This window comes from Grus americana, chromosome 4 (genome assembly GCF_028858705.1).
Source record: "Grus americana isolate bGruAme1 chromosome 4, bGruAme1.mat, whole genome shotgun sequence".
Classification (NCBI taxonomy): Eukaryota; Metazoa; Chordata; class Aves; order Gruiformes; family Gruidae; genus Grus; species Grus americana.
Window position 1 is genome coordinate 28085463 of NC_072855.1, and position 23571 is coordinate 28109033.

General features: G+C 37.8%; 1 protein-coding gene across 2 annotated transcripts in view; it reads right to left on the reverse strand.

Moving 5' to 3' along the window:
* GABRG1 (gamma-aminobutyric acid type A receptor subunit gamma1) overlaps positions 1-23571 on the reverse strand; it is a 65255-nt gene that overhangs the window by 38496 nt on the left and 3188 nt on the right. The window contains exons 2-4 of one of the 2 annotated variants that reach the window (XM_054825426.1): positions 9365-9513; positions 475-542; positions 231-266 (exon numbers count right to left, since the gene is read on the reverse strand). In XM_054825426.1, the coding sequence (XP_054681401.1) occupies positions 231-266; positions 475-542; positions 9365-9513 (253 nt within the window). The remainder of the gene's footprint in view (positions 1-230; positions 267-474; positions 543-9364; positions 9514-23571) is intronic. The other variant, XM_054825427.1, reaches the window with a different exon arrangement.

The following is a 23571-nucleotide window of genomic DNA, read 5'->3' on the forward strand; positions in this document are numbered from 1 at the left end:
CATACGACTAAGACAGACATGGAAAAGGAAGGACAAAAGAGTTAATTTCAAATTTTTCATTCTATGAATTTGAAAAATAATAATGAAGCACCGCACTGAAAATAGTTTTATTCACAAATGCTGGGTCAATTGTTATTTTTGTTAATCTCTGAAGAATAACTCCAGGAAATTACACTGGGCCAGAGATAAACCAGATAAAAACAAACAGAGGCAAAATGTTCAACACATACCAAAATAAGGACCTGATACAATGTCCTGTGTGTGGCCTTGTGTTTTTTAAGAAGAAATATATTTTTAAAATTACAACAATTTCAAATCGAGTCTAAACATGTTTCTACAATAATTACAATCTTATCCAACAGCATAAGAATACACAGTAAGAAATAAACTTATTTGAATGAGATTAGAGTTGTTTCATAATATTAACCCACAGCATCATTCAGATAGTATTTTCTGTAAATAATCAGAACTTACCATATTGATTGGGTCAACTGGGCCGATGCTGTTAACATAGACATCTGTTTCAATTACCGTGGTTCTCACTAAACAAAAGAGTAAACATAATAACTACATATTTAATTAACTCCGTACATTGTTAATGTAATTTAACTTATTTACTAAAACAACAACAGATCTGATATTCTTTTTATTAGATTCAGAAAAATTGAATCTCTGGTTTGTTCATTCTGTGAAGGATCATATATGACTTGGCTCCCTTATTCCATACGAATTGTTAGAATTACCAACACGATTTTTTTACTTCGTAATGCAATCCCCACCTGTGCTTTGTGAACAGATATAAGATAGATATAAAAGGTATAAAAGGTAAAGGGAGGGGGGAAAAAAAACAACAACAACAAAAGAAACCCCAACTGTCTTCCAATATAAAAATTTAATCATAAACAGAAAAGAAATGTTTGGAAAAAATCACTCGTGCAACAAAGCATGAGGTCTGGGAGCAGATGTGTTTATCAACTGTAAGGAATCAATATGCAGTGCTTTCTGTCAATTCCTACTGAAAATGTGTAAAAAAACCTAAAATAACTGTTCACCACAGATTTCTTCAATTCATGCAACTATAGCACACCTAAGGATTACTAATGTCATGTTATCTATCAGCTTGATACACTGCTTGGAACACTAAATTGAAAGCTCCTCACGTGAAAGCCATTTAAAAGTTAAACATTTCCAAACTTATTTTTCTTCAAAAACACAGGGAAACCACTCTCACTGGGCAGCCAAAAAATTAACTGGTTTTTAAAATATATTCTCTTGCAGAATATGCTCTCTCACTTTGTGCACTCACAGAAGGGCACAAAGTCTAAGTGACTTCCCATGAAAGTCACATCTGAGGTACAGGTGACACTGATAATAAAGTTTTTTCCTCCTAACTGGTTTATAGGGGAAAAAGGTACAAATGGAAGAGGTGAGGATGCATTTTAACTTCATCAATTTACCAAGCATTTTCTTCTAGTTTGTACTGGAGAGCCAAAACGTGGACACAAGAAGAATGAAGAGGGTTAACAATAAAGCTCTGCTGGTCTTTCTTTCATGATGTGGCACATTAAAATGAAGCATCTCTGTCCCTCTGCAGATGGAAAAGGAGGAAGGTACAAACAAAAAGGCACTTTGATTTCATAGCGGAGGGACCCTAGGTAATCAGATTTGATTTCTTTATACTGCAGCCCATCAGAGATGACCCAAGTGCTCTATAACAAACCTAAAATCTTAAGTAAGAGGATTTTTCAAATCCCAAAAATCTAACACTCGAACAGACACACAGAAAGAAACAGGGTTTCATTAACAACCTTGCCAGCTACAATGACAGGCAAGATACATTTCCTAAATATCCTAAGATACCTTTCCCCTGCCAATCTCACTTGTGAGGAAATTATCCCTGATTCCAAATCCGATTACTGGTGTGACCCTGAGCCTGACAGCAAGACACACCAGTGAGGCTTGCACAAAGGATTTTCTGTACGGCCACAGAGCACAGGGTCACTTGATCACCATCGGGTCCCCAGCATGCTTCACAGAAAGTTTAAACAGACTCTGGAAACCAATTTATTTCCTGGGGGGGGGGGGGAATCTAAGTATTTCCTGAGCTGCAAATGTTTTCAATATCTGCAGGGTTCATAAAGGAAGGGGGCAACACAAGAACTCATATCCATGGACTGAAAAATCAGAGTAAAAAAAGTATATAATGCATGTGTATATATATACACATGTATAATATAACATATTTTACATACACCACATCTCGCATACAGATATCCTCTTCCTTTAATTTTGCAGCCCTATTTATCTATATAGCAGCAGCCTCACTGCTAGACTAGAACACAAGGAGGTGGATCAAAGTGCATCTTGCCTCATTGCTTGAGCAATGCTGAATCCACTATTTTTTCCCCCCTATTAGTAAGAAATGTTTAATTCTCCTTAGTGTTAGGAAATCTTGTTTTGTTCGGAGGTTCAAGTCTTTGACTCCAACTTTCAGCACAGCCTAGCCATATATCAAACCTCTTCTTCAGATGCAAGCACCTACACTCAGTGATTAAAGTCATCTCTGAAACTTGCCTTCAGTACGTTGAACAGTTTATACTGCATACTGCAAATGCAACCTACAGATAATCTGTTAGGCTTTAATTTCTAAACTTGCTCCATTGTTTCCAGATCCATCTTGAAATGTGGACACCAGAACTGGAGCTTTTTCTAATAGTGTTATCAGTGCTGCTCGAACATTTCCAGATTTCTACTTGTGTTCCTTTTCAAAAGGGGGCTTATCTCAGGACAATGCTCAGGGGAGGCAGAGCTAAGATGTTATACTACACAAATTATCTAAGTTTTCCCCTAAATCACTACTTTACTATGCAGAATCTCTCACCTTGAAATACAACTCACAGGTTTTCTCCCCCCCTTCCTTTTTTTTTTCCCCTCTCAATTTTCGTATCTCCAATTTTACTGTAGGAGCTGACTACTCTGCAGATACAGCCTCTCCCTTTCCAACAGGCTTGTGTCATCTGCCAACTTTACTACAAAAATTAATTGCTGAAATCATTCAAAATACCATTATTCTTGATCAAAACTTACCTATGAGATCCCACTATGGAAAGCCCAACCATTGATATTTCCTTATTAACAAGTAAATTTTGAGATCTGTCAGTGAGCCAGTTTTTAATGGGGGCTGTGTTAAATTTATGAAATTTCAGCTTGCAGCGAGCCGTACTTGATCTGCCACAAGGGCTCTCCTGTAATGTGCCATGGAGCACAATTTGCTTTTCCATACTGCTATGAGTAAGATTATCAGAGCTATTAAGAGCCAGTGAAGAGTCTGAAAATCTGCCTTTGTTGAAATTATTTTAATTGACCCAAATGATCCAGAGAAAGAGATCCAATTCAAAAAGACAGGAAGAGGCTGTTTTGTTACCTTAGTTCTTCTGTATGGTACAGAGCAAAGTACTTCAGTGAATTTGAAGAAAGAATTAATTCTTCTTGTGTTCTTGAACTAGAAGTGATACGAGTCCATGAAAATGACAAACATCGGAGGAAAATACATTCTTGATACTAATTTGACATCCATATAATTACTATTGTTCATTTACTGTCCACAAAGAGCTAACAGTGAAAGATGGTTTGAGAAGATTTTTCTACTGTGAATGCTTCTTATTTTACTTTAAAAATTTGCTATCAGCCTTGAACACACTACAAGTAGGAAGAAGGCTATTTAATACATCCCACGTGAAGTGCAAAACAACACGGTAAACTTACAGAAGCTTCTCAGGAAGTGGAGAAAGAGCTTGCACACTAAGTATTTACCCTGAAAGACAGTATTAGCCAGGCTAGAGTAAACAAGGTGGGAGGGCAGCAGATCGCATACTCAACAGAGAGAGAGAGAAGAGCACCAAAGGACAGTTGCCCCCAAGGGATAAGTCATCAACTCCTAACGTAGCTGAAGCACACAGGGAACCTGGTGGCTAAGGTCAATCTAGAGAGATCTACTCACACTTTCTGATTTCCTGCTTTGACACCTTTTCTTCACTAGACTAAACTTCTCCTCTTCTGCCTTAAAAGGTTTGACTGGTATTGAGCATCATCTAACACAAGCACATAGCTAAGGACAGGCTCGTCCCAAGAAATAAATAGAGTAAATAAGTGACTCTTGCGCCTGGACTTCAAGAGCAAGAATGAACTTCCCGACAAGCAACGAGAGCTGGAAAGAAGTCTCTCTTGGCATCCCCTACTAGTATGGGATGATGCTGCATAACCCCCAGGCTGTGGTGGGTTGGCCCTGGCTGGACACCGGGTGCCCCCCAAAGCCGCTCTGTCACTCCCCTCCTCAGCTGGACAGGGAAGAGAAGATATAACAAAAGGCTCAGGGGTCAAGGTAAGGACAGAGAGAGACCACTCACCAATTACCGACACGGGCAAAACAGACTTGACTTGGGGAAATTAATTTAATTTATTGCAAATCAGAGTAGGGTAATGAGAAAATAAAAACAAATCTTAAAACACTTTCCCTCTACCCGTTCTTTCTTCCCAGGCTCAACTTCAATCCTGACTTCTCTTCCCCCTCCCCCCAGCGGTGCAGGGGGACAGGGAATGGGGGTTGCGGTCAGTTCATCACATGTTGTCTCTGCTGCTCCTTCCTTCTCAGAGGGAGGGCTCCTCACACTCTGCCCCTGCTCCACTGTGGGTTCCTCCCACGGGAGTCAGTCTTCCACCAACTTCTTCAACGCGAGTCCTCCAGGGGCTGCAGTTCTTCATGAACTGCTCCAGTGTGGGTCCCTTCCACGGGGTGCAGACCTTCCAGAACAGACTGCTCCTCCTCCTTCTTCACTGACATTGGTGTCTGCAAAGTTGTTCCTCTCACATCTTCTCACTCCTCTCTTTGGCTGCAATTGCTCTGGGTATTTTTTTCCCCTTCTTAACTATGTTATCCCAGAGGCACTACCACAGTCACTGATGGGCTTGGCCTTGGCCAGCGGCAGCTCCGTCTTGGAGCCGGCTGGCATTGGCTCTGTCGGACATGGGGGAAGCTTCTGGCGGCTTCTCACAGAAGCCACCCCTGTAGCCCCCCCGCTACCAAACCTTGCCATGCAAACCCAATACACTGGCATATTCTGAACTCCAGTTTCAGTTCAAAATCTGTATTTTCAAAAATGTTTACCCTTGATTAGAAAAATCATAGTGATAAAAATCTACCTCGGTCATTGACAAATTATTTTAGTAATTGCTCTTGCTATCAAAAATGCCTCCTTTTTAGCCTGTATTTATCCATGTCCAATTTTCAGCTTTTGATATTTGAAATATCTCTCCTTATCAGTTATTCTCCGTTTATAGACCCCCATCTCCTGACAGAAATTATCATTATTGTAAAAGTGCAGAACATTGCACTTTTTATTGCTTAATATGGGTCCATTTTCATTACTCCAATCATCAACATTACCCAGTAGCGTGTTAGTCCATCTAAATTCACTAACCAGTTCCCGTAGTTTACCACAATTCCCCATTTTGGAATGAAGGTGTAAGGTATATCACCTTTTTTAATTATTACTTATCATGCTATTTAATTTAAACTAAGACCACTTTTGATAATTTCATCCAGGGTTATTTTCTTTGAACATGTTTTCTATAACTCCTCATTAATTGCCTAATGAAGAATTTCTTCTTAGTGATAAGCAGTTATTCAGCAAAAAAAATTTGACGACTACTACATTCAGAAATAACAGAGGCCTTCAATTTGTAATAGTTTTTAATGGAATAATACGATTCTCACAACCAGTTATCTAAGAGTATTACTTATATGGCTATCTATATTGAAAATTCGGCCTCAAGTATCTACAGCAGGCTTCCAGCTCCGTCTCTGAAGAACTTTTTCAAAGTGATTTTGATGAAAGCATAGTCCTGTTCTCCACACTTCTTTTACCTTTTTATTTAAAAGAAACACATCTTTAGCAAATATTCCTACCCCACCATTTTTATTATTGCCATCATTTTCTATGCAGTGCACACATCCAGCACCTTTAACATTCACTGCATATGCTCTTCCACATCTTGCTCTTGTACTTCAGTTTCCTGCAATTCTTGCAAAATATTCTTCATCTCAGAATACACACCTCTCTACCTTTACTTGATATCTTCCTGCTTATTCCGTCTTACTACTTTCCTGCCTCTATCATCCTTTCATCAATGCTACACTAAGAGCACCTGTTCAACAGAATATCCCCTAATATCCTTATCTTTTCAGAATTAGTGCTTCTATTAGTCTCTTGAAAGTCCACTTTTTGTTCATGTATCCTTTATGAGTACATGGCTTTTTCACGTTAGCACACTGAGATGGAATTACTTACCCATGCCCTGCTTATAGGGCTGTAATTACCTATCCAAATTTCTCTAGGTATCGAATTTCTCTATGTCCATGAGCAATCATCCTCACCAGTCTTACAAATTCTATCAATGATGACTCTCCTCAAACTGCTGATTGAAAACACTCTATTATAGTTGTAGATATGTGATGATTATTCCCTATTTTAAATTAAACTTTCAGATTGATCAGATGGGTTTCACCTATATAATACACAAAATTGGACATGAGACATAGCTGGAAAAAATGTGCTGTATATTGATAGGCTAATATGAATATATCAGTGTCCGTAAGGTATGAGAGATGGAACAGTGTGCAGCCAGAATTCTTTCCTTTAAAAACGAAAGTTGAAAAATAACAGCTAGTTTGATGCATGACTTAAAGTAAAACAGTGTGGTCATAAAATCAGGCAGCCAAAAGGTAATGTTACAGTGAGAATAATACTACTTTATTAATATATCAACACTCCAAGGTTGTATCTGTAATTAAAGGGATTTATACTACAGATAAGAGATTTCATCTGGTAATACTATAACTTCATACTGAGCAGAAGGTACTTTAATACTAGTTCCTTTATGCTCCAAAAACCTCAAAGTATATTACATAAATTGAGCTAAAGACTAGTAAGATTAATAAACATAGCAAAGGGTAGGAGTTAAGAAATCACTACAACTTGTGGATATTTGAATGAGACAAAAAGAAAATGACAGTGTGGTTTTCTCCTATTAAATTTCAGTATTGCCTCTGACATTTCAATTTTCATTTGGCTCTCCTTTATAATCTCCCTCAACTAACTGCATGTTTAACAATGAAACCCCTTATCTCACTCTGAGGTGCTGAAATTCTGTGTCAGCATCAGGAAGAAAACAAAATTCTGCTCTGGTATTCAAACCCAAAAACTCCAGGTTCAAAACAAAAAACATTGCTATTGTAACTGAGCTTCGTAATTCAATAGTAAAAATGTTCTGCGGGGTATTATTGCTTTAAAAGATAATAGGAATTCCAGTTCAATAACCTTGTACAAGTACTGACACATACTGTGAAGATGTGGAATCTGACACCAGATTTTATCCACATAATTGAAGCAAACTAAGATGAATGCACTATAGCCTGATTTTGGTTTACTATCTGTTAAATATCTGCTGTAGTTTCCAAGCAGCTGGACAGAATGCGATGCCTTTACCTGAAGTTGGAAATTTCATCTTATGTTGTTCAAAATTTCTGCCTTGTGGCAAAAGTCTGCAACTTCCTCTCCATCCAGAAGAAAGTCAGTCGTAACGTTTGTTCTCCTGGCAACAAAGTGAATACTCCCAAATGTCTCCTGTTCTCATCACTCTGGCTGATTATTCATGAACCTCATGTTTTAATATACTGGATGGAGGCAGATTCCAGATAGCAAAGCTCAGATTGGTACAGAAGTATTGCATCAAGAGCGTGAAGAAGAAAAAGAAAAGGAGCATATATGTGAGAGAAGCTAGAACCAAGTGTCTTATTTCAGGAACTGATATTCAGAATCCAAAAATCTCTTGCCCTATCAAGACTCAGTACATAGCCAGAAAAGTGAAGGTAAGGATTACACCAAAATTCTTCTGTGTCCATCTAAATCCATTTGAAATGTCAGAATAAACTCCTCTTTCTCTATTTTCTCTCCATTTATTTCTAAGTTTTATGGGTAGAGAAGAGAAACAGAATTCTCTTTTCTTTCATCCTCACCTACCAGCTAATCATTAGAAGGAATCCTAGTGAAGACAGTTTATTCCCTCATAATCCCTTTGCTGTCTGTTGCATCAAGCAGTTGGGGAAAAAAAAAGTAACGCTATACATCTGCCACACATTGAGAATTTAAGGAAAAATATGCTAGAAGATCTTTCTTGTTGTCTAAAGGTTTGCAGTAATTCAGTTAAATGAAAGTGAAGGCAAAGACTTACAACAAACTTCATGAGATTCACATGTGATTATACTATGACAGTGAGAGAAAAATTGCCATTCAACATCTTCAGCATAACAGTCAACAATAAAACAGAAGAAATTTGGGGAGGAAAAAAAAGCTTTCAAAAGAAAATGCTTAGTTTGAGATTGCATCTCTCTGTTCTCCTACATAAGTGAAACAAGTCTCGATTGTTGTATTGTTTATCACTTAAGCAGCTTACAGACTTACATGGCATTCCTTTGACAGGGAATGCCAAGTTTTTAACAAATAATTATGTCCTCCACCTCTCCCTTCACAGTTCATGAAACAAAGTCAGAGGAAATAAATTATTTTTCTTAGTTTGATCCAGCATGCATGTGGTAGACAAGAGCTGGCAAGGTTTCATGTATTCCATGTTTTCAACACAAGATTCTTCCAAATATTTACACTTAATAGTTATATGCAAATTGATGCTTTGACTATTGAAAGACAAAACTGCCTTCCTACTAGCTGCAAAGTTTGATCTATAGTAATGCAGTCTTCCTTCCTATATTCCTCTAGAAAAGATATAGTCCAAAGTCATATTTTTAGATTCTTATGCAATTTTTCAAAAACTGAGCTAAGGGAAGAAGAGAACTGGGTTGAGTTAAATTTGCTCAAAATACACAATTACAATGCATTTTCTACAGTAAGAGTAAAAATACCCAGGAATAGTTCTTTAATAAACTGCTACAGACTCAAGATCAAATTTTTAAATAACCATGGCTGGTTTATATCTACAATTCTTTCTGTCAGAAGATCTTAGTTAAACAAAGCAAACTATAATCACCTTTTAATGACTGATTATAGATTGCCCACTGTCACAAAAAAGCAATACTTTACATAAGAAAAAGAGATTGTAAATAAAAAATCTACTCTTGCATGGAACATTATTTTTACCAGTTCCTGAAAACCATTACATTTTATTGCTGTTATATTTAGCTTGCTGCATTAAGTTTTAAAAACTGCATTAAATGGATTTTTGCCATTTTTGACAAAATGCATGCCATCTCTGGTTCACATCTTCTATTTACTGAATTATTTTATGGGCTTACCCCCAATATCTGGCCGAAGCTTATTGTCATATCCTTGAAGTAGGGAGTCCAGTATGTGAGTTACATCCCCACCATGAATCTTTGGTGCAAGGACCCATGTTTTATTCACTGTTAGATCTTCATCATCCTCATCATCTGCTTTATCAGCTCTATGGGAAGGGAATTAAAAACACAAGGTTAGGAAAAAAAATAAATAGTGAAACTAAATACACAAGAGGTGAAGAAGAAACTAATAAAATATTGAACACTATTTAGGGTAGTTTATAAAAATCAAAAGACATTCTAGTGCCAACAGAAAGATGCAGGCCCTTATTTAAAACACCAACATTTTGTTTTATGGCAGCAGAGAGTGTAAGCTAATAAACATGTCAAGAGACGCATTAACACATCATCCGTACAGAAAAACTCAAGCCATGCGTCAAACCCATAAAAGCAGCAGTAGGCATCCTCTGACTGTCAGCCTTTTCCTGGTTTAAAACACAAACTGTAATTCCCAAGCTTTTCCCTACATGTATTTCATTTTCAAATCATGGTACAAATATTTCTAAGAGACGCTTAATCATGGTAATAGGTACATCTTGATGTCAAGAACATTAACAGAATCTCCCTCCTAGTAGCCTCCGTTCTAGGTATAATATAAAAAAAAAAACAACCCAGACTTGTATAGTTATTCAACTCCATTCAGATTTTAAGAAAGCAAACAAACACTACATCCATGTGCTATGACTAAACATTCACAGAAGCTGCAGTCATGTGTCAATTATGTATCTGCGTGTATATGTGGGATAGTTAAAATGCTGTACCATTCCCTTCAGTTAAGATCATTTGTTAGCTACTTATTTTATCAAGACGAAACAAATGTACAAGGAAAACAAGTACACATTCATTTATTGCCTCTCTTTTAATTAGATAAGCAGCAATATATAGTTAATCACTAAGTCATTAGAAAAAAATCGCAATACCTTGGTTGCATCTGCAGATTCACTCAGATGTCACCGAAAGGTCAAAGAATGCCTGGAAGTAGTTTTCTTTCCATTTGAATCAAATGAGTGCGGACTTAAGTATTCCTCCAGTGCTAAAGTTTGCAATCTATATTACTCATCCAGTTTATTTCAGGGAACTGCTATGGGCTTTAAGTCAAGCAAAGTGCATCAAACTGATAGCAGTAACTCTGACAGTCACACAACGCATCTTCACAAATGGACACTGGCTAGCAACTATTACAGAACGTATGCAATCCATATAAATCAGTTCCAATGTTAACATAAGCACAGATATTCCAGTAAAAGAAAGGAATTAAATTACTGTCCTTGTACCAATTTCTGTTGCACATCAAAACTAAAAATGTTACTGCTATATTATTAGAAAGGGATTTAAGGGCTTCTAAATTACACAGACATACGCTGCCCTCAAAACGAAGGGTGGAATTTTTCAGTAAATTTCCTACAGGAATGAAGACCATCAGCATGTTCCACATGGAGACAACACTACACCTTCAGGGGGAAAGGACAGAAAAAGTCAGGAAAGGACAGAGATGGAGTAGGCACGCCGGGCTTTTATTGCACTACTTCGTGGGAATGCACCAAAACAGTCTGTATTTGTAAGACCTTGCATCACCTCTAAGGTAACACTGCCAAGTCTCACTGAAAATCAAGACTACCATTGCTGTGGAAACTGCTAGGTGGTTTTGGCAAGTCTGCTTAATTTGGGAACTGCAACAGGGAGCTTGTCACAGCTCAGTAGATTCCCAGAGGATGAACAAAAGGCACTGCTTGGATATCGGGACTTTCATACCTAGCTTGCTGCAAACAAGTCACAAGAGTCTATTATAGCTGAAAGTAATATGCAATCTAAATACAAAGTTCACTGACAGCTTCCCCTGTAACAGTCTGAAAAGCGCTTTCATTCTTTTAAATTGAAATGCACCACAAAATACTTAATCTTTACTGCACTACATAGACATTGTAGAAATGTCAGATATTAAATATTTAACATTTCCCATTAGCAGGATCCCACTAATGGAAGCACTAAAAGAAATAGAAAGCTAAGTTTTGTAAATGTACACTCCTTTTTCCCTCAAAGCTACCTATTGCCATCTCTTTCATGTTTTGTTACCACGCAGCTTTTTTATATATATATTTGGTCTGCTTGCATTTTATGTCATCTAATTACTATATAAATTAGCTTACGGTTGCTAAGAGTGCAGAGGCAATCCCAGCCTTTCCCCAGGGGCATTAAGATGACGAGGAGTAAAACTTAATTTATAAGCAGCTCTCTAAGGAAAGAGACATGCCCACTACAAAACTGACCTTTTCTTCTTGTCCTCCATCCCACAAACAGCAGAAAATACAGTGAAACTACCAGAGCTCTGTACAGACTCAGGACACCTGACTCTCATGATCAGCCCAATTATCTGCAGAGAATTTGAAGTGATGATGACACAATTTTGTCCTACTTTAATGTTCTTTCCGCATCACTATTAAGAACAGCACAGATTTAGCCAAAATGAAAAGCGCAAGAGGTCACACCATTCCCACCTAAACCCAAGAGGAGTTACAAGCACGAAACCTCCATTCGCAGTCACTCAAATATCTTGACATTTTGAAGATTTCTTAGTTTTATTTATAGATTCACAGGACAACTCAGGTGGGAAGGGATCATGGGAGGTCCCTAGTCCAGCCTCCTGCTCAAAGCCGGGCCAGCTCTGAGGTCACAGCAGGTCGCTCAGGGCTTGATCAGGTTGGGTCTTGCAGACCTCCAGCAATGCAAACTGCGCAACTTCCTCTGCTGTCCACTTCTCTCTCTTCCACTGTTTACTATATTTAAATAAACTTGAAATTAACAAGAAAAAAAACACAAATGCAAATACATTTCAGATTTTCACTTTCTTTTTTGCTTGATGGAAGGACCTCTGGTCCTCCTCCAATTTTAAAACTCTGAACTACAAATAGGTATACAGATGAGGACACTGATAGCTTACATAAATCCATTAATAATGCAATTCCAGGGGGAGAAGGAAAAATTCCATCCCAACATCTGACAGCTTTTCCAGCCACCACTAAGTAAATCCATTTAAAGAGGCACTTTTATTAGAGGCAACATCTCTTTACTTAGTATCGGACAAGAGTTTTGGCTTAAAATGCACATTTCCTAATATTTACATGGAACTATCTCATTTTATCTAGAAAATATTGTACACTGAAAAAAGTGCCAACTGCTAGAAAAGAAATACACTAGACTTCCATACCAGAACCCTAGGTTAACAAGAGTTTGAGGCTCACTAATCTATTAGCTAAACCAGCAAATGAGAAATTTATATAACTAAACGTGGAGGAACTGGACTATCACTGTTCTACACAGTGAAAGGAGCTATTCTTACTCTATTCCTATCGTCCTGGCTTTTTCATAGATGATTGACTGTGATTAACCCATCTCGCTACCAGAACACGATCTTTTAAACTCCTCTTTAAAATGTGCCCAAGACCACTGAGCATGCAATAAAGACTATAACGTCTCTGCAGTGCTGACGGCACCCAGTTCTACACTTTGATTCCTAAGCCATAGCCACTGATGCGCAGGCACAGGACTGAGATAAGAAAGGAAAGATGCTGGCTGGAAAAAGGAAGCGACCAGAATATATAGCAAGTCTTCTGCATGCCCTCCAGTGAAGCAGAGCACATAACACCTGCCAACTTGAATTCTCAATCCTGATGTTTTGGGGGGAGTTGCATAAAGCTCCCCCAAAAGAGCACCTAGACACGCAAAGGCAACAGGACAGACACTGTGTACATATTAATTTCTTGGAATCTGAATTACTGATCTTTGTCATACTAAATAGATGTGAACTACTCTGTTTCAAAGGTAGAAATCCCTTCAGATTTACACAGTCAGCAGGATCAGTTGAGATGGTGTTACCAGAATTTAACTAAGGTTGCTAAACCATGTTCTTTAAAGAAATATTCACTTTGGAAAACAAGATGGTTCAAAAGTGTTGACCTTTTACCTGACTTTCTGTGTGTCTCATATTGTAAAGTCCAGCTTTTTCTCCAGGGTTTGGAATGGGGTAGAAAAAAAGACAGAAGACAGAAAACTTCATTCCAAACCAGAAAATAAAATGTTAAATTCAGGTAATGTCAATTAACTCCACCCTCACTTTAACAGTAGCACTTTCCCCTCTCTCTCACAACCCCAGGAAGAAAGACAAACTTAATTAAAGATGAATTCTTTTCCTTTCCAAGATCATCTAAAGGTTATTTCACTATACACAGAACATAATACTTGATCCTCTCTCCATTTACTGTAAAATATATTTTTTTCCAACAAAGTTCACTCAGTAGGTCTTTTTCAGAATGTCTGGAGAGATGACTATTTAGAACAAAAAATATGACATCAAACATTAAAACATTTCTGTTCCATGGCACAACGCTATTTTACATCTATTACTCCAGGTGTTAATGCTAATTTTAAGGATTTTATAAATAAGAAAGTGTCCTGGTTTTGGCTGATATAGAGTCAATTTTCTTCCTAGCAGCTGGTATAGTGCTGTGTTTTGGATTTAGGATGAGAATAATGTTGATAACACACTGATGTGTTTGGTTGTTGCCAAGCAGTCAAGGACTTTTCAGCTTCTCATACTGCTCTGGCAATGAGAAGGCGGGGGGGCACCCAAGAAGCTGGGAGGGGGCACAGCCAGGGCAGCTGACCCAAACTGACCAAAGGGATATTCCATACCATATGACGTCATGCTCTGTATATAACTGGGGGGCGGTTCAACTCAAGAACTAGCTGAGCATTGACTTTGGGTGGTAAGTAATAGTGATGTGCATCACTTGTTTTGGATATTCTATTATTATTGTTGTTGTTGTTGTCTTCCTTTTCAGTCCCATTAAACTGTCTTTATCTCAACCCACAAGTTTCACCTTTTTTTATCTTTTCAATTCTCTCCCCCATCCCACGAATGGGTGTGTGGTTGCTTTAGCTGCCTGCCGGGTTAAACCATGACAGAAAGAGACTTCACTTATAAACATGCTTGTTGTTACAACACTTCAGCTAGCCTCGTAAACTCAACAGTAAACTGCATGTATACACTTAACAGTAATTAGGTAAAAAGTGCCCTAATTATGCTCTCTGTCCTTCAACTAATTTGAGACATTACCATGACTAATAAATCCCTGAGCACAAGTGACTAATGACTAAATAAATCTTTTCAATATCAGGCAACATGCTCATCTTCAGACATTGATAACATAGGTCTTTGTTCTCCTTTAAACATGAGAAAAACCAATCAGATGAACTTTAAGTTGCAATTAATAACTGTCAGCTCATGTAATGAACTGGAAAAAAAATAGATAGTGAGAGTGCTCCTACTGCTACTTGCATCATGCGTATCAAAGTATTACATGTAGAAGTACATGTGTAGTATAGGTGGGAGTATTTAAACACAGCTAAGGATCAATTTAGTTGTCCATTCCCAGGCTCCGATTCCCACCCAACACACCTGAGGGTACCCAGTCCTCCAAGCAAGGTTGATTTATGGGGAACCCGTAGACTTCTGGAGAAGCAGCAGGGGCTGGGCAGGGAACCTTAGTTATCTCCACCAACGCTTCATTCCTGTGCATAAGCAACTCAAGCCCTGAAGTGGCTGTGAGGTTTAAACAACCCTGCACAGTGGCTTCATCTCTTTGGAGACAAAGTGAACCTTCCGTACAAGGAATAGTCTGATGATCATTTAATAAATAAATAAATAAGAAGGAAAGTCAGTGTTTCAGATAATTTCTATGCTGGAAGAGCTGAAAGGAACATACCATTTTCCTTTTTGCCTTATACATGTGAATGAAAGCAGTAAAAAAGCAGTTGCTTCAGGAGTTTTACCAATACAGGAGTAGGGCACAGCAACACTTACCTAAATCATGAAACATGCCTTAAGACAGCTGTTATTCACTTGCTGTGCTTCCCAGCATGTTGTATTTATGTCCTTTGTGTAGGTATAATACGAGTTAACCTTTATTTTCCAGTACTTAAAAAAACCCCAAATCTATTTCTCTCAACTTTCAGGCAAAATAGTAATGTTTCCCGCATTGTAAACATGGGAGATTACTTTGTTAGCAACAATACAGCTTCAGAGGTTTGTCAAAATACTGCATTTAACCAGATAATCATAGAATCATCATAGAATCATAGAACACTAGGTTGGAAGGGACCTCAAGGATGATCTGGTCCAAATTCTCTTGGCAAAAGCTCCATCTAGACAAAAGTACTGTCTAGACAAGATGGCCCAACACCCTGTCCAGCTGAATCTTAAAAGTGTTGGGGAATCCACCACTTCCCTGGGGAGATTATTCCAATGGCTGATTGTTCTCATTGTGAAAAATTTTCCTCTTGTGTCCAATCAGAACCTCCCCAAGAGTAACTTGCACCCATTACCCCTCATCTTTTCCATGTGACTCCCTGTGAAAAGGGAGTCTCCATCTTCTTTGTAGCCACCCTTTAAACACTGGAACATGGTGATAAGCCTTCTTTTCTCAAGGCTGAACAAACCCAATTCCCTCAGCCTCTCCTCATACGGCAGGCTTCCCAGTCCTTTGACCATCCTGGTGGCCCTTCTCTGGACCCTCTCCAGCCTGTCCACAATCTTTGTGTATAGTGGGGACCAGAACTGAACACAGTATTCCACAATGCTTTATAAGAAGTCAGTTGAGACAGACAAGGTTTCCAGGGAAGGTTTCTAATCGATCCGACATCTAACCAGACACTACCTTACTCCAGAACACCAAATATGATATGCTTGTATGTTGTAAAGAGGTATATTTCATGGCCCCATCAATGAGAGTTCAGAGTTCATCTGACCTAGCCAAATTCTACACATGAGAAATGACCTGAAGCATTGCAAAAAAAACAAAACATGGTCACTGACACCCCAACATCCAGAGTCAGACATTTTTACAGAGGCTGGTGATGATTCTAATTTAGAAGCTAAAAAAGCAAGCACTTAAGCATGTGTCATGTGAATGACCAAGGCACAGGACCACATATAGGTGAAAATCTGAACTCTAGAAGGATGGTAAATTTAAGCAGTGCCTGAGACAGAAGAAACTTCCTTACAGAGAGAGCAAAATGCAACTTCAACATGGTAGGAATGAGTAATTACTCTTATGTCAGCAATTTAAAATACATATTTACATATTTCCTTGGATCTTCTTAAGATAAAACAAGGGCCTCAGACAGACTTGTAGTCTCCTTCAGAAGCTGAAAAAGGATTGGGACTCCTGCACATATACAAATATTACTTCTTTTCAGCAGCAGCAATAGTAGCAGGAACATAGTCATGACTGCTAGAATAGGACCCAATTACATTTTTCTTCAAAAGATTTTCTTGAAAGCTTACTTCCACTGCTAGCTGGCAGTAGTGGATGGTTTAAACATCTCTCAAGATCATACTCATCAGTTCTACTACACTTCTGCAGAAATGAACTCTCTTTTGCATTTCATCATCAGCTGCTTCACTGATACGCTTTATTCATCACAGAAAATTTCTGGGAAAATAAGCATAACTGCAAGCAAAGAAATGCAGCTACTGAAAATATGTCTCCAGAAAGCATTACTTCTCTTCTTAATCCTGTGGGATATAAAGTCACTGATGTTGTATTCCTTCATCTTCATCCTTCCTAAAGTGGTTTAGACACTCTCCTGACAAAAATCTCTTCTCTTCCCCCCACCCATTCCATCTCAGATGCTTTTATCAATCTATTTGCCCCTCCTTCTGCCTTGCCAGACTTTGGCACATTTTTTGTGTGTCAAAATTACATCTTTTTTCCAGTATACCTACCACATACTGTTAGGTTGATTCCTCTTCTGGATACACATACTCTTCGCCTTCTCTAATCTCATATTTGTCTGGCTATTTATAATTTCCTGCCCTGTTTCCGCTTTCCCTTCTCCTTCCTGAGTTTTTACTGAAGGGATGAATCTGGATCTTAAGTCAGCAGTAAAATTATCAGAGAAAAGTGTGGAAAAAATAGTAAAAATTCTAATACAGAAAGAAACATTAGATTTGTAGGATAAGCTACATAAAGAAGTTCACTTAATACTAAATAATTAAAGCTTCGGGTTTTGGTTTGGTTTTTTTTTTTAAAAAAGAACAATCATAGCACTAACAGAATAAAAGCAGGTACCTCTGCTGCTCATTCCCTGTAATGAAAAGTGTTGCCTACATATCTGAGTGTTTAGACTATCAAACTTGTGATACCCTAATACATATCACAAGCATCAGGTGATCAAGCTCTTTCGAGCCATTATAGCTTTGAAGTACATCTCTGAAAGATAAGAAACATTTTGTTCCACGCACAATAACTTCAGTACAATTAATTTTAGTCCCAGCAAGACCTTCACTTAAAAGCATTATCACATTTCTTATAAAATGATCTTCAACATCTCTGTGATACTAATATAACAAAAAGTAATTCGAACAGAAATTACTGAACAATACAACCAGACTGAACTCTGAAAACTTAATAAAGGCACAACCTGACTGCAAAGAACATTTACAGAAATGTGAATTTTAATGTTGAGAACAACAGGTATTATTAAAGATATGTCCCAGAAGCACAATTTTGTTCTGAGATCCACACAAATTGCTGTCCTCCAAGTCAACTTTCAGATAATGATACATACTATTTGAAATTACACTGGTCAAATTTGTTATTAATTCAAATGGGTTTTAAACATCTCAAAAAAAAATATCATATGGACTCAAAGCATCACAGATATTCTTTATCCATCAGTCTTCCAATATAATACCGAGTTCATCTTCTCTCCTTGAAAGTTCATCCAAATATTGTTAAGTTCAGACCAGTAAAACTGCCACTTCTACTCCTATCAAGTTGCAGTCCAGAAATCAATTGAAAATTTTCCAGCCAGTCTCTAGCTTGTCCTGCTGAGGGGGGCTTCCCACCCGCGTGCAGGACCTCATCCTCAATGAATTTTAGAACATTCCTGTCAACCCACTCCCTCATAGTCTGTAGCTCCCTCTGAACAACAGCCCTGCCCACAAACACATCAACTTGGTAAAAACAATCTTTCAACATGGAAAAAAATAAGTTGTCTTCAGGAAAGGCTATACGAATATCGTTATTCCTGATGCTCTGAGCATTTCTTGTTCCACCCCAGACAAGCAAGGAAATAGGACACACTTCTCACTTCTCTTTCCTCACATCAATTATTCCACATTCTGACTACAAACTTGCAGAATGTGTTGTGTGTTTTGTTTTGGCTTACAAAAATCGGTAACTTATTGATCATAACACCCACATTCACAGTGTAAGTACACCTCTTCCTCTGTTCTGAGAAAATTGTTACTACAGTATCTTAATGTAGTTCTTTGCCTAGGAAAGTACTTGAATGTACCCATTATCTTCAGTAAGGAGGTCCTTCCTTTTATCTAGTAGAAACATTTCTAATGCTAGCTGAAAAATTAGTAGAGGCCTTTAAGCCAACTATATTTTAATCTTAGAGATCAAGAGCATTTTGTCATTGTAAAATTTTTAGACAAATATATACTCTTTTTCCTCTACAAAATGTCTTCTAAGGAAAGCCTTTAGCCATCGCATACAACAAAAAATTAAACTTATCAGGAAGATAAAGGAGGCCTTAGGATAATCTGTACTGCCTTGACTGAAACTGAAGTCTAAACCTACTAAAACTCTTACGGAGATTTAGTTCAGATGGATTTGAATGAAACCTAGAAATGTAAATCGGTAAGTCTTATCTTCTCAGTTGGTAAGTTTTACCTTCTTTGTGGGTTTTGGCCAGACCATACAATCAAATAATTAAAATGTAAATAGCCATATTCCACTGTTCATCCAGACCAAACAGCAGGGAAGAAATGATGATTCAGAGAAGAGGAGATAAAAGAATAACGATGGTAAATTACAGATATAACTGAAAAGGCACAAATGGTATTAAATAAAGGACAAAATATCCCCAAACTGCTAAGGAAGGACATGATGATGTGCCCCATGTCAGCACCCCATTCAAGAGACTGCAGATCTCTATCTACACTTGACTGATGAAAGGTTAATTGTCATCAAGTTCAGAATGAGCTGACGTATTGTTGATGGGTTAAGTGCCTTGATCCATGAAACACTTCCCATGCTGGAACTAGACTTAAAACAAACCTAACATAAACGAGTGCTGAGAACCATAACCACAATAAAAAGCAGTTACCCTAATTAAATGTCATCCCACAGTCACTATAACATTCATCAAATTGCAAAGTCAACTTTGTTAGATTTCTACTCTAAAATGTCACCAGCATCTCAAGAAATTTATAAAATGAGCTCTTCTTTATACAGCATTTTCAGTCATTTAAGCTGCTCCTGTTTCAACATATTCATGCAAACATTTGTTCTAACACAATTCATTGCCTGTTTCCTACCAAATCATGAGGTAACTAGGAATCTACTACAGCTCTTCACAAAAACAAGCTTATCAGAAATACTTCCCAGTCCTAGTACACATCTGAGCAAGTATCAGTCTCCTCTCACAGGAAGCAAAGAAATATGTATAGACTGAAGTAGCTACAGAACCAGAGACTTGCTCTGAACTGCATACTATAATTGTGGCATATAGGTGAATCTGGCTTAAAATCACAGAAAACGCCATACAACTACAATAACTGGGCAATGACAACATGTCCCCAAGAGAAATACGGTAAACGGGTTCTACTGAAATTTAGTGTAACTGTCATTAGGCAATTATGGACTAATCCAAAGGTCAATGAAATTAATGAATAATTGTACAAAGAGGTGAATATACTCCGTAAGGGCTAAACCATGTAATAAAAAGCTTGCGCTCTCTCTTTCTCTCTGCAAGCAAAATTGTCTCTTCTCCACTGCAATTTATTGTCTATTAAATATAAAAAATATCTTTTACAACACGAGTATTCCACCTCTTGTCAAACAGTGACTAAAATTTATGGCTGTCAGAGTTGTCTCCTGCTGGATGCAACCTGCGGGCCATCAGTTGGATGACCCTCGTTGACAAAGCAAGAACCTAAGGTACAGGTCCATAGCTCGCATGAAGGAGGTCTAATAAAATCCAGTACACATTCGGTGGCTGTGTGCTAGTGAGATCAAGTACCTTTCTCGCCCCAGGGAAAACACTGAAAATACTTTATTTTTAAAAAATCTACATAATTTATTCTGCCATGTAAATATGGCATTGGACAATGAAGAAAAAAAAAATTTCATGACTTACAGTGACAGTTAGCCACCTAAATTAACACGTAATGCTACAACTTTTTTCTAATATAAATTCCATCCAGCTGAACTGCATTCTGAAAGATAAATTGGACCATAATGTTACATTAATAAGACTTAATAATAATTAGACAATAATAATAAGACTTAATCTCTTATGGTACATTGCCTTAAATAAGAAGAAAACCATATTAAATGAAAGGACTAACAATCTATTTAAGACTTCAAATAATTTAATCCAAAGGGGACGTATCTCATGTTACTTCAGATCTTTCCTATTCACTATGTCTGTCTGTCTTCCTGAAAATAAGAAAAATAACTGCATATAAATTTAGAAAGACAGAATTAGCCATTCACACCTTATGAGAGATGAATGCAGTGACACGGAAAAGGATTTGAGGATCAAGGCAGAAAGCAAAAAGAACATGAAGTACACCGGAGCAGTACTGGAGCTAATCCTGGGATAGAGTATCTCAGCAGTATGAAGCAGGAGGAGGGCGATAATATTCTGTGTGTATTTATATAATATACCCATTTTTGAGGTCTGTTCTTCAAAGAAAAAATGGAAAGCATTTACAAAATGGTTAAACAAACAATTCAATTTTTTCTGAAGAAATTTAAGTAGCTCAGTTTACTTATCTGAGAGAAAAATGTAAGCTGATATCAAGTTGTCTCTTAGACTACATATACCAGGGAAACACTTCTAACAGTAGTTAGTATGTCTGTAGCATAGGTAAATCCAATTAATTGGAAATTTACGCTCTGCGCGGAGTATCTCTGATTGTGACACATTTGTATAAAACTGTCATTTTGGAGGAGATCACTCATCCTGCAACAACTGCTAGGCGTATAACTGCACTGCAGCTTCTCATCTCTGAGAGGTGAGGAGGTTTCTCCAAGCAAATAGTCTACAACATATCAGGAAAGACTAGGCTAGAAAGAGAAAGACAGCAGGATGCTGGAAGTGTTCAAGGCCAGGTTGGATGGGGCTTTGAGCAACCTGGTCTAGTGGAGGGTGTCCCTGCCCATGGCAGGGGGGTTGGCACTAGATGGTCTTTAAGGTCCCTTCCAACCCAAACCGTTCCATGATTCTATGATTCTGTGTTTTCTGAACAAAATGCTAATTCTTTTAAGAATTTTCAGGATTCATTTGAGGTGCTCCGAGTTCTCTTTAAGGCAAAACTTGGCAGAGGCACACCAGGCGAGGAAGAGCTTTGTTGACTGGCTTCCCTGTTGAAGACCAGCTGGCTGCAGACCACACTCCGTTCCTGAAGAGCTGCTGCAGCCATGGATCTGAACCTTGAGGTTGCCCTGCAGAACCAGAGGTATGAACAAAGACCTGGATCTTCCCACAGAGAGATGGACATGGGATCCAGTAGCTGAGCCACATGTAGCAGGTGGTACTGGGGAAAAAAATCTGGCTTTTTCAGCAAGTAGAAGGCAGAAGATCCACTAGCTGGAAGCCAGAGAAAACTCAGACTAGAAATACTGTAAAATACTTCACTGGATTCCTCCTCATCAAATCTTTATGTAAGGACTTAGAAGAGTAATACTGAAGCAACAAACCTGATGCAGAAGCCAGGGTAAATTCTCCAGTTTTGTTTATTCTGATATCAGACTGGATTATCACAACAGATCCTACCGACTTGAACACCCACCAATGAAAGTATATTTTAGAAACTATGTCTTTCCATCTTTGCCATATCACCGAGATTTCTCTCTTTTTTGAAGCAAGTTCTGTTCTGGTCAACTCCTGATGACCTTTCTAGTGTCTCCAGTCACGTCTATTAGTTGAATGTTGTTGCATGATTTGCCTTTTGAAGTTTAGATATGTAGAATCAAGTTTTTAATATAGGCCATCAGGCCACTGAACTTACCATGCTATTTTCAGTCTTATTAAAAAAGTTCACATGCATAAAACTGCAAAATCAGGGCTTCTGTGTCATCTCCAGGTTAATTCAATTGCATCTGAATTACTCCTTACAAATTATTCAGAGAAAATGTTAAGAAATAAAAGTTAGTGTCACTGTCATTCACCACCCTTTGAAATGTTCCTGTCACTATGCTACATACTGTCATTTATAATTATCACATCTCTCTGTTGCTCTTTACCAAATAAGTTATGGTATCGTTATTTTACCTAAGTACACACTCAATTTCATATGCAGTGCAAGAAGGGGCTAGGCAGGTAATTAAAAAAAGCCCTAGTACTCTTCCCTGATAAATGTTACTATAAAAATGGCTCTTTTCCCATCCTGGGAGATGCTCACCTTTGGTTTTCTGTGAGTTCGACATACATGACTTTTTGAGTATATACATGACAGCACAAACCAAGGAATTCTCTTTCAAACAGTGCATATGCTAAGTCCATTTAAGTAGTCCTACCTCCTGGCCATAGAAACCAGGTCTTGTATTCAACCCAGATTATTACAATTCCTCTACAGCTTCAGAGAAAAAACACAGATCTCCCAACCCCCTTGTAATTTATTCTGTGGCCAGGCTTATGTATCCAGGAAAAAGGTTGACCAAAGCCAACGAGTGCTCACCTGTAACCTTTTCTATCCACCTCAAAAAGGCTTGACTTGGTAGCAAGGGTACTTTTACTTAACATCAGGCATATTTAACAAACAGAAAATTAAAAGTAATTGAAAATGTAGTTCAATTTGCTATGAGACCCTTTTTTTAAATGTATTGCCATAGTCTGAAGATTTCCTTTAAATCCATTGTAAGAAAATTATGTGCAAAAAAGGTATTTCTCAATATTTGTCTCGTTAAACTTTATACTAACAAAAGAAAATATTAATAAACTTTTAATAAAATAAACTGTATTTTAAACCACTGGGACTGCTGAATAACAAGTTCTTCACTGTCACATCATGAACAAAGCACATAAGAGTGAGGATAATAATGAATAAACATCACAGATGTTCAAATGAAACAGTAAATCGCTAT